General features: G+C 46.1%; 1 protein-coding gene and 1 pseudogene across 2 annotated transcripts; both read right to left on the reverse strand.

Annotated features, from left to right (window-relative positions):
- Nucleotides 1–3867: 3867 nt before the first annotated feature.
- sncga (synuclein, gamma a) lies at nucleotides 3868–6596 on the reverse strand. 2 transcript variants are annotated; one of them, XM_011617007.2, is made up of 6 exons: nucleotides 6352–6596; nucleotides 5250–5291; nucleotides 5029–5156; nucleotides 4852–4878; nucleotides 4683–4739; nucleotides 3868–4543 (listed from the first exon to the last, which is right to left on the reverse strand). In XM_011617007.2, exons 1-5 carry the CDS (start codon nucleotides 6470–6472, stop codon nucleotides 4683–4685), a joined length of 375 nt encoding a protein of 124 aa, XP_011615309.2. In that variant the 5' UTR covers nucleotides 6473–6596; the 3' UTR covers nucleotides 3868–4543.
- A 789-nt stretch (nucleotides 6597–7385) lies between these two features.
- On the reverse strand, nucleotides 7386–10281 carry LOC105418218 (NLR family CARD domain-containing protein 3-like; annotated as a pseudogene).
- Nucleotides 10282–11880: the final 1599 nt, after the last annotated feature.

Below are 11880 nucleotides of genomic sequence, written 5' to 3' on the forward strand. Positions count from 1 at the left end.
TGTGGGCGGAGCTAGTGCAAGTCTGATCTCCATGGTGGTTCTGATGGCACGACAACAAGATATTTAGATGTCATCTTACCTGCTAACAAGGTTCAGCTGCCATCTGCTGAGTGTGACGTGTGTCCAATAACAGCTTTTTAATGTAAATTCTGTCCTCCCCCATGGAGGCTGGTATGCGAATGATTGTCAGCCCCCCTTCATCCCAGCCGACAGTCCCACTCCCCTCGTCCTCATCTCGATGGATCAGAACTTGTTTGTTTCTACCATGAGTTTTCCACATCCCCATTAACGATGAGCTGTTACGGCTCAGTTTATGTCATGTTAATGTGTTCTGGTAAATCGCCCCGCTTCTCCTTCTCAGTCCCCCCATATGAGCCTGGTCCTGCTCAAGGTCTCCTTCTCCTTGTTTGATGGGGGTCAGGCTCCGGTTTTCTGCAAAGCGCCTAGAGACAACTTAGATTGTGACTGAGGCTATATAAACAAAGACGAATCGAGTTCTCAAAATTCTGTTTGATATTTCTTCTTCGGGTTCTTAACGGTCCTCTGGTTTTGTTACAGGATTTTCAGGGTTTTCCTTTGCTTTGAAAAGTCTCCCGGCCCAGTCAGCTGTTTCTGGACTCACGTCACACTGAGCAGAAAGCAGCTGTGAAGAAGCTAAGGTGGAAACCCGTTAGCAGGTTAGAGACACACACACACACACACACACACACACACACACACACACACACACACACACACACACACACACTGAGGTGATTCACAGGATACTCAGCTTACAAGTTAGACAAAAACAGTGAAACCAACTTTTCTAAACGCCTCGCTCTCCTTCATAATAGCCGGCCAGCATTGTGGGCGGAGCTAGTGCAAGTCTGATCTCCATGGTGGTTCTGATGGCACGACAACACTGTCTGATCATAACAAGCAGAAAGTCAACAAAAGCTACACATCATCAACACAGCTGGATGTGGTGTAAGCTCAGGAAGTTTCACGTGTGACCACAGTCAAAGTTCAAAAGCCAGCGGGAGTACACACACATTTTAGGACGCGTGTGACATAAACACCAGAATTTTTACCTGTGACAATTTGCCTTTGATTATTAAAGATCATTGTTTCTTCAGCCTCACTCACCTGCGCATTCTGCTGCTTTTCCTAAGATGTGATCCATCGGTTGACGGTCTGCCGGCCTCTCGGGCGTGTGTGAAGAGTGTTGGTGTGTGTTCTCAGCTGCCGCCTCACTTTTGCCTAGAAAAACTCGAGGAATCGAATCGGGTGTGTCCTCAGACCCGAATTACCACGCTCCCCCAGTTCTGCTCTCCAGCACCCGCCACCACCATAAGCATCATCCGTCATCACCAGTGTAAAAGAACAGAATAACTATTTATTTCAGAAGCAAATTCACGTTGTCCAGCAGCACAATGGTCACTCACACACACACTTAAAACCAATTACAAATATAAAGAATAAAAGATGCTGTCTAGTTTAAAGAGCCAGGGAGAATTAAATTCCTATCCACACAGAGTTCTATTATACAGCCTGATGGCCGCAGGAACAAAGGAGTGCCTCAGTCTGGCAGGCTGAGAGAGGAGCCACCCACTGCTGCACTCCTCCAGACAGCCAGGGAAGGAGCAGAGGGGCCGGCCATGGATACGGAGGAGCTTCCTCTGCTGTGCTTTCCCCCAACAAGGGGTCCAGCCTCATACCAACCACCAAGCTCCTTCTTCACCAGTCTGTCCAATCTCCTAACACCTTTGTCCCTTTGTCCCTGCAGACTGCCACCGACACATAAAATAGTTTCAAGCATCAAAGGCTTTGGGACTTCCTGAGATCAGTCCAATGACTGGACCTGCTTCATGTCCACACCTGGATGTTCACAGGCCGGAGTGTACAACCTTAGCACCAAAAGTCCAATACAAACTCCCTTAATTTTGGAGGTGTGAGGAAGAAAGCCCATTCCTTTCAACCCATTTACAAAAGAGCCCCATCAGGCTCCTGTAATCGCCCCCCATGACCATGATTCTGTATCACTGTGATGGAACACAGAAATGTACTGGAAATAGGATGTATTAAGAGTGAAGGGCGCCAGCACAGGTCCCTGGGGAGCTCCAGTATCACCCAGCACGTCTTCGACACGCAGCTCCCCAGCCTGACTATCCATCTGTCCAATTATGCTCTCTGGCCCCAGTATAACCCGTTCATTTACCCTTTCCGTCCCAGTACCACCACTTAATACAAATAAAAACATTTAAAATGGACTCATGTGAGCAGTGTTATAATAACCCATTTATTTATTACATTTTAAAGAACAGTTGCTTTCTGCATGTTTGCTATTTGTTTAACTAACATTTAGGGATGATATATATTTTATCCACTCCAGAATCAGGCCCATTCTTCAAATCTTTCTATTTGAAAAATCCTCCGATCACATTTCCCACATCAACGCCTGCAAAAAAGTGAGACAACAAAACATCACAGATGCGAACTTTGCCGTGTTAGTGAGCTCATTGCCAGCAACTTGAGCCGTGGTGAAATGTTTCCAGATTTCACCAGCAGATTACAGTGAAATAAACACGTCAAGCACACAAAGATGAAGGCGATCGCTTGTGTTTGGCCCCTGGGGGGGGGCTTGATGCCGTTTGTGGGAGCTCACTCACCTCCTTTGTCGTCATTGCCGCCTGTACCTTTTGGAGGATGTTACCTACATCCAACCCTGAGTCCTTTTTCTCTTCCTCTTTTTCATCACCTCCACCCCGGACAGCATTGAAGATTCCGGCTGCAGGAACAGTCACAACAGAAACATCTGTAACACATCTGAATCCAGAGGTGACTATGGACTCGTGAGGCACGGACTCAAACTTGGCTCTCCTCCCACCAATTTCAAACAACACAAATTACTGATAGGCTGAACCCATCCTGTGAATATTCCTGCTATTGCTGAAGGTCCTGGACGTTCACGTTCCTACTTTAATGAAAATACAGGTAATAGGAAACTGCCATTAAAGTCTGGCCTCCTCCTAGCATACTCGGTCCAGATCATTTCTCACCTGCTGCAATCTGCAGCTTTGTCTCGAATCTGGTCTTCGAGGATATTTCCGACGGCGCCGTCACCAAGAAGGCCGGTGATTTTGTCCATGTTCTGCTGCTCCAAGTGTTCAGAGACTGTTGTTGATGCTTCAGTCTGGATCTTTTATGTGATACGCCTCGCCCATTGGAGGAATCAGGTGTGACAGCAGGACCGACCTGTCCCACAGGACAGCAGAGGAACACAACACAGCACAAATCTCAGCCTTGAAATGCAGCCATGGGGTCGCCCTCAGCATTATTTGTGCACACTTTTATTAACAATGTTGGCAACAGAATCTGAAGGAAGGCTTGCAAGTGTTGATTTACAAGCTCTGTAATGTAGCTATGATGCTAAATCAGTTAGCCAGAATCGGTTATACAAATGGTTGCCATTTTTAATGGTGAACCGCTCCTTTAAACCAGTACATGTATGAGGAAAGCTTGATTCTTTATCTTTCAGTCCCACATGAAGGTCCCTGTTCAGAATGATGATGGCGTAGGTACTGCTTCCTGATTGGTTGATGAGAACAGGTGTCGCTGGAGGGATGGGTGTGTGTGTTATAGAAGAGCGTTTTCTGAGGGGTGTGCCAGTCGCACCCAGACACACTCCTCAAAAATCTGTCCATATGTTGCCTCTCCGGTTGTTTTGGGTTGCTTGTTTTTGTCACATGTTCAAAAGTTCAAAAGCCCTTGATGAGATTAACATCTTCACACTATTCGGCAGTAGAAAACCTGGCTCATATTTCAAATCAATCAATCAATTAATCAATCAATCAGCTTCGAGCGAAGAAAGGATCATGCTAGGAATAGTTTCAAACTTTTTTTTATTCATTATCGGTTATTGTCTACAAGAGCTTAATTAATAACAGCAGAACCGTGTTTGTGTGTGTGTGTGTGTGTGTGTGTGTGTGTGTGTGTGTTGTACATGTTACACAGTGAGGATCAGCAGATGCATTTTATTTGCAAATTCAGCACATTCTTTGCGAAGTGGGGACATTTTTGGTGGTCCTCACGGTTCATTTGAGGGTTGAGACCTGGTTTTAAGATTAAGGCTGGGATTGGGTTTAGATTAGGGGGTGGGTACAGGTTCCAGGATGTCATGGTGTGGGTTAAGGTAAGAAAGAGAGGAATGGATTATGCCAGTAAAGGTCCACACAAAGTAACAAGCACTAGAATAGGTGTGTGTGTGGTTTATTTTGTGTGGTGAGTGACAGAGGGGGCGTGGCTTCTATGACATTTTTGATGAGTGATGTTGATGATTTACTTCGTAGAAACTTTGGATGGCCTGACAACGTGTTAGACTTGTCATCGTTGTGTTGATGAGGCAACCATGGTAACAGAGGAATGTGGGGAGTTTTGTTTTTTTTAATTATTACTGGTTAATTAGGTTAAGGTTCACACGGCTAATAGGAGGTTCCTTGGATGTTCTTCACTACACATGAAGAACCAGGAAATGACCACCAGGGGAGGTGAGGATGAGCACCTGAGAGAGTAAGAAGAAACTAATTAAGGATTTTATAATAAAACAAATTTTGTTGTGAAATTAAAAAGCAGTACAGAAACCATTGGCCTGAGGAACCAACCAGCAGATTGTCCAGCATTACCAGTCTGACAAATCTCACCTACTGCACCGCCTGTTCGCTCTCTTCTGCTTCAGCCTCTGTATTCGGGACGCCAGGCTGCAGGGGAAAGACAGCAGGGGTCACATGACCAGACTCACCGCATGTCTTCTGTGGCGACGGCCGACAAAAACACGTTTTTAATGATTTTTCTGAGTATCAAATCAAACACCTTCTCAGACACTGGTCCCGCCTCCTCCTGTCATCGGCCAATCGCCAGAGATGTGAGAGGGAAGACAAATGTGAAATTTGAATAAAATCTAGTTTAATTCTTTTATTTTATTTTTTAGCAGACACTACAACTGCAAAATGTGGATAATTTTAAACAGATTGCAGCTTCATCACTCACCAAGCTGACCAATCCACTCGCCACGGCGGCGTTCTCCACCCCCTCCACGGCTGACTGGGCGACCTCATTGGCCCCAGAAACTGCAGTGTCTGCTATGATATTAGCCTGTTCAGTTGTCTTGTGGGCGACTGGGACAAAAGAAACACGAAGTAACATAATCTGCCATGAAGCAACAGCCAATAAGGCAAATTTCCAGCTCAAGCATGAGTCGGCATGTTTACCTGTGTTCACACTGGTCACCACCCCCTCCATCGTCTTGTTTCCTTGAAACCAAAATGACAACATGATTTTTACGTCATAGCTTTAAATTCATTATAAGAAATGTATTTTATTTGTTTCTCTGTTTTGATTTCCCATTTATAGTTGGTTTAGAACTGCAGACTTAGTTTACAGTCGTTTATCTTTAGAAGTAGCTGAGATTCTCTTCCATACAGACTCAGATTCACGGACAACTTTCAGCCTTTCTTTGCAGGTTTGCGGACAGTGTTCCAGCCTCTGATTGGCTGGGAGGGCGGTATGGGCGTGGCTCCGATGTGCTGGTGCAGATCCAGTGTTCCCAGTGGGCGTGGAGCTTCTCATGTGATGAATCAAATGAACAACATCTTTGTGTGAAAGACAACAGCATATGTGATTCTGCTTCTGTTTCAGGGCTCAAGACGACATATGTGGCGTGTTCCAGCACACCTTCAGCGGGTCAGACAGGGCAGCATGTTTGATCAGAGAAAATAGTCCAGGTGGCCGAAAAGTTCCCCAAATCACTTCCTGATCAATACTGGATAAACGCTGAGATTTGTCCTGTGCATTCATGCTTGGGTGCAGCTCCTGCTGCTCCTGTGTCAATACCTTGGCGCCAGTGGGGGTGGGAGGTCCTGATAATAAACCCTGTAAGGATGAAGGGCCCAGTAGAGCCATGTCCCAAACCGAGGATGGCCGCTGCAGATGGAAGAATTATTGCTGTGTCATGTTTCAGATCCTATAATCTCACAGATCCAGGATCAGGCGGGGAAATGAAAATGTAGCAGCTCCCTCCGAATGGCATAATAATAATGATGATGATTATAATAACAGTAGTGTTGAATAGATTATTAGATAAGATCAAATTCCTCCCGCGTTTTACTCTGGCCAGAAGGGGGCGCTGCACTCCTCCCTGCACTAAATTCCAATAACTCAGAATTCAGGACGGATCAGATTTCAATATTTAGACTGGACCAACATGATTGAAGTGATATTAAAGTGGGAAAGAATCCAAAAACTTCTTCATTTATTTGTGAATAACATAATTTTAATGCTGAATGCCTCCATCAATCCCCCCTTCCCTCTCACCTACGTAGATGACCCCCTCCTTGGTCTTGGTGGCAGCCCCCTCCACGCCGGCCTTGGTCTTCTCAGCTGCGGCGACCACTCCATCCTTTGCCATGGAGAAGCCTTTCTTCAGAACATCCATGTTATTCTACTTCTCCCTTCCTCTCTTTTCTTTCTTTGTCTTCTTCTCCTTGTTGTTCTTCTTCTGCTGTTGGTGTGGGCTGTCCCGTCCTTTTGCTCGTGGATGAGAGAGATGGAGGGAGAGATAGCGAGAGAGAGCAGAATCAAGTGAAGGGAGGGGGACCAAGGGTGTGTCCCACTCAGATTGGCTGTCGGCTTGGTCAGAGGTGGAGTTTAAAGTCCGTCAGATTTATAAATGGTTTGACTCAAACACGCAACTTGAGAATAAATAACCGATAAATGATCAGCAATATTGAGAGGAACCACAATCAGGCTGAATGTTAGCTCTCAGAGCGACAGGCAGAGGCCGTCTTTGTTTATATCAGCCGGGATGGGGGGTCAAACGTTTCACAAGTTTGCTGTTATTTCTAATTACCAAAGCCATTGTGCAAAGCCAGTGAAAGTGCCAAGGCACAATAGTGGACCCAACAGGAATACACAACACCGATCAGCAACCATCGCAACATGTTTTTTTTTTCTGTTTTTTTCTCCGAAAACGGCCGGAACTCAACCAATCAATTAATCAATTTTTCTGATAGAGGCAGAGTTGGTAATGGAATCATCACTGGGGGAAGGGGGGGGGGGGGGGGGGGTGTCATTTCAATATCCATCCTGGCAGAACCGTGTGACTCAGCAAAATGCTCTCACACCCCCCCACACACACACACACACACACACACACACACACACACACACACATCTCTGCACTGCTCTATATTTAGACCCTCATTTCTCTCAGAGCAATCACTGCATTATGTGATGCAGTATGTTACCGCGGTGACGGGAGACGTTTCATCCAGCAGAGAAGATCAGTGCACACTCTCACACATGCACTTCAGTAATTTATCTGCATCTGGAAACAGAACAATGCCTTATAATATAGTTTTCAAACTGTTTATTTCAATGAGTTTATTAATGCTCTACGATGAAACAGACTCTTTATTCAAACAGGAGAAAAACTACTATAACATATTTTTTTGCAGTTCCTGTTCTTATATAAAAATACAAACTATTACAGTAAACATTGTTCAACAGAACACTCTGTTTTCATAAATGTTTTTATAGAGTTATAAGAGTAAAATATTTGGTTTGCTACTTAAGAATATGTTAATGTAGAAATAAAGGTTAGATATAAATAATCTGATGTCTTAGTAATATTGTAATATCAGTGGTATTGAGGGCTGGAAAAGGCTCTGCCCCAATTGACCTTATCAGAACCAGTATAAAGATAAATATACATGCGTATGGACCTTGGTGCTGCTGTAGATTAATGTGCTTATACATGTAATCAAACTGTTTGTAACAGCTTCAACTATAGCCATAGTAACAGTAATGAAGATAGTCTCCAGACGTGCTGCTGAGGAACAACTGGGCCTGGATCACCTCTGTGAGGAATAAAACACCGTCCCTTCTACTGACACTGTACTGCTAATGAGTGTGTGAGTGTGTTCTTACAGGCTACACAGGGAGTACAAAAATACACACTTTCCTAGCAGCACTTCCCTAGTGAAGACATTTCTGGGAGGTGAGGACATTTGGATGGTCCTCACAACTTTACATGGTATTAGGTTTCAGGGTAGAACGGGTTTAGGTTAAAGATGGGTTTGGGTTAGGGCCAGAGGACACAATTCAGTGTAATGGTTGGGGTAAAAAAAGCTGAGGAATGTATTATGCCAGTGAACGTCCCTCACAAAGATAGAATTACTATGATGTGTGAGGAGGGGCTCTGCTGTCATGATCATGATGCTGGGTGCAAGGAATAGGTGTGATGTTATTGTTGCTGCTGCAACAGGACAACAGGGACACTGACCATACCAGCTGGCCCAGAACCCAAAACCCAGGATAAAGAGGGTCAGGGAATGTAGTGCTGAAGGTGTGAGGTGGAGCAGCCTGTCGGATGCAGACCCTGTAAAAGGACAGGATCCCAGCGGGCCAGTCCATGAAACACGGCTACCTTGTTTTACCCCTGAGGAGGTAGTGTTGGAGACAGTGGCAGTGGTACCGGTGTTGTTGTGCCACACGCAGTAGCCATCCTCGGAACACTCCAGACCTCCAAGCCTGGTCGTTCCGGCCAAACCTTCAGTCGTATTGGTGCCCTATCGGTTTATCCCTCTGTAACTCAATGATATGTCGACGTGTCCAGTCCACTCCTCCACTTCCAGTAAAAAGCGGCCAGTCAGACCAGCATCACACAGCAACTGAGGCCACTCGTCGAACCTGTCTGGGATGGTTCGGGATACGGCTCCTCCTCCCCAACATAAGTCGCCTTTCTGTCCTCAGGACAGTCGGATCTTTCTGTTCACCGCTTGTTTGTGTCGAATGACAGTTCGCAGGAATCTGGCACAGACAAACATCGTAAGTTTAGGTCAATAAACAATGATATTACAATTTTATATCAAGCAGCTGACACTTACACTTCCGCAAACCTGGGGTCAGCCACTGGGGGCCAGCAGGTTCCATCCTAAAACAGTGGGAATAGGTTTATCAAGCCAATCGGACCAGACAAGGTTGATTTTTTTTTAGGAGAGAAGCATTGCTCAGCACCTGAGAGTGTTCAGCCTCCCATTCTGGGTCCTTGAGTCAGACGTCAACATTTTCTGTCCCAGATTCTCCAGGATGATTAAAGCTGAGGTCCAGAACCCGCAGATGGGACGGGTTGGACTTCAGAGCTGAGGCCAAAGAAACGAAAACCTTCGTCTGTTATCAGACAACCCGACAGCCTGAAAAGAAAACAAACATAAACAGTTTGTTCTGTCCATGACCAGGAGATGAACAGGTTAACGACTGTCAATGACCAAATTTGTAAAGTTTGGTAAATTCGTTTGTTCCTGACCTCAGAGTGTCCAGGGTACATTGTGGACTCTTATAGACCAGCAGTGAGCAGCTTTACTCCAGAATTATGCAGGTTGTTGTTACTCAGATCCAGTTCCTTGAGCCTGGAGGAGCTGAGAACTGTAGCTAGATCTTCACAGCTTCTATCTGTCAGGTTGCATCCACTCAGCCTTGAGACACAAGCAGAAGGAACAATGTTAATGTCCATTGTCTTCCAACCGGTGAAGCTGATGCTAATCTGCACTTACAGAACTTTGCTCGAGGCTTTCACCACTGGCAACAGCTGCAGAAGAGCTTCCTCTGAGGCAGAGTACTTTTTCAGGTCAAAAACCTCCAGATCTTCCTCTGAGGACAGTAATATGAAGACCAGAGCTGACCACTGAGCAGGAGAAAGTTGATCTGTGGACAGCCGTCCAGACCTCAGGGCCTGTTGGATCTCCTCCACCAGAGGACCCATCGTTGAGCTCAGTTCAAGCAGTGAAACAGGTTGATACTTTCTCTGCAGACCACACTCTCGCCGATCTGCTTCTTGATGTACTTAAATTGTGTCTTGACTTGTCTCTGCACTAATTTCTTTCTTTGCCAGGAACCCCCTTAGGAGTCTCTGGTTGGTCTGCAGAGAAAGACCCAGGAGGAAGCGGAGAAACGGTCCAGGTGTCCATTAGAACTCCTCGTGCTCTGCTTCACTGCGTTCTGGTAAAAGGTTGCCTCTGCAGATGTGTCATCTGTTTCATTGGATGTTTTTTTCTGAGAGAAGATCAACGCCAGAGTTGATGAACACTCAGATGGACATAAGTGCTGCCAGAAACTCCTGAACACCTCAGATGGATGAAGCAGAAACACCCCTCTCCAGGTAGAGCCCTCTCTCCTCTCTCTGAAGATCTGCGTGAACACTCCTGAATACACTGAGGCGGCTATCGGGTCGCATTTCACACTCTTTCAGATCTGATTCATAGAAGATCAGGTTCCCTTTCTGCAGCTGTTCAAAGGCCAGTTTTCCCAGACATTCTATCATCTCCCTGTTCTCTGGATTCCAATGTGGATCTATCCACAGCACTTCCGTGGTATTTGAAATTCCGTAGTTTGGACTGAAGCACCAAGAAGTGGATGTACATCTCAGTCAGGGTCCTGGCAGCTCCACTCCCTCTCTGGCTTTAACACATCCTCCAGAAACTGTAGCAGTGATCCGCAGAACGATTGGGATGTGACACATAATGTGGAGGCTTCGAGATCTCCTGATGTGAGCAGATGATTCTGCTGGCCTGCTCCTCATTTAGGAACCTCTTCTTGAAGTACTCCTCCTTCTGCGGATCGAGGTATCCACGGACCTCTGTCATCCTGTCAATGCACTCGGGTGGGATCAGATTGGCTGCTGCGGGTCTTGTGGTTATCCAGAGTCGAGCAGAAGGAAGCAGGTTCCCTTTGATGAGGTTCGTCATCAGAACATCCACTGTGGCAGACTCTGTGATGTCATTCAGGGCCTTGTTGCGAAGGAAGTCCAGAGGAAGTCGACACTCATCCAGGCCGTCAAAGATGAAAGTGACCTGAAACTCATCAAACTTAAAGATTCCTGCTTCTTTGATTTCACTAAAAAAGTTCTGAACAAGTTCCACTAAGCTGAACCTTTTCTCTTTCAATAGGTTCAGTTCTCGGAAGGTAAACGGAAACAGGAAGTGGATGTCCTGGTTTGTTTCTTCTTCAGCCCAGTCCAGGGCAAACTTCTGTGTTAGGACAGTTTTGCCGATGCCGGCTACACCTTGTGTCATCACCGTTCTGACTGGCCCATGTCGTCCTGGTAAAGGGTTGAAGATGTCTTGGAGTTTGATTGCAGTTTCTGGTCTACACGCTCTCCTGGAGGCTGATTCCATCTGTTGGACCTCATGTCGTCGTTGACCTGTGCAGTCCCCCTCCGTGATGTAGAGTTCGGTATAGATCTGATTTAGGAGCGTTGGGCTCCCTCCTTGTGGCGATCCCTTCAAACACTCTTTGGAAACTTGTCTTTAAGGAGGATTTGAGTCTACGCTGACAGACGGCAGCAGGGCTTCCCTGGACAAAGGAGAAAACCCCAACCCTATTGCTAAAACAACACAAATACATTTTGAAAAATACGCAGAACGCTCAGAGGCATCTCCCTCACCACTCCGCAGACGGTCAGTCCAGCTCCTCCTGCTTCATTTCTCTTCAGGAAGTTCACCGTGATGGTCAGAAAGCCTCTCTGTTGCCCTGAAGCTCCTCCTCCTCTGGGCATTCTGGGTAATCATAGTTCAGGCACCTCTGGATCACCTTCAGCTCGTTCTTCACAAAGTTGAAGATGTTCTCCTCCAGCAGCTGCAAAAGAATTACACAGGGAAGCACGTTGACCTCTCGGTCCAAACGCACGGAACCAATCACTGATACTGCTTGTGTTCAAACCGCAAATGTGGAGTCCAGATGTTCCGGATGATGCTGCTCCTTCGGACCATCACAACCTTCTGAGCTCTGCTGTTCGGCTCTGATGAGGAATCATAAACAGTACCTTTGCATAACATGAACTTACAG

Source organism: Takifugu rubripes, chromosome 4 (assembly GCF_901000725.2).
Source record: "Takifugu rubripes chromosome 4, fTakRub1.2, whole genome shotgun sequence".
Classification (NCBI taxonomy): domain Eukaryota; kingdom Metazoa; phylum Chordata; class Actinopteri; order Tetraodontiformes; family Tetraodontidae; genus Takifugu; species Takifugu rubripes.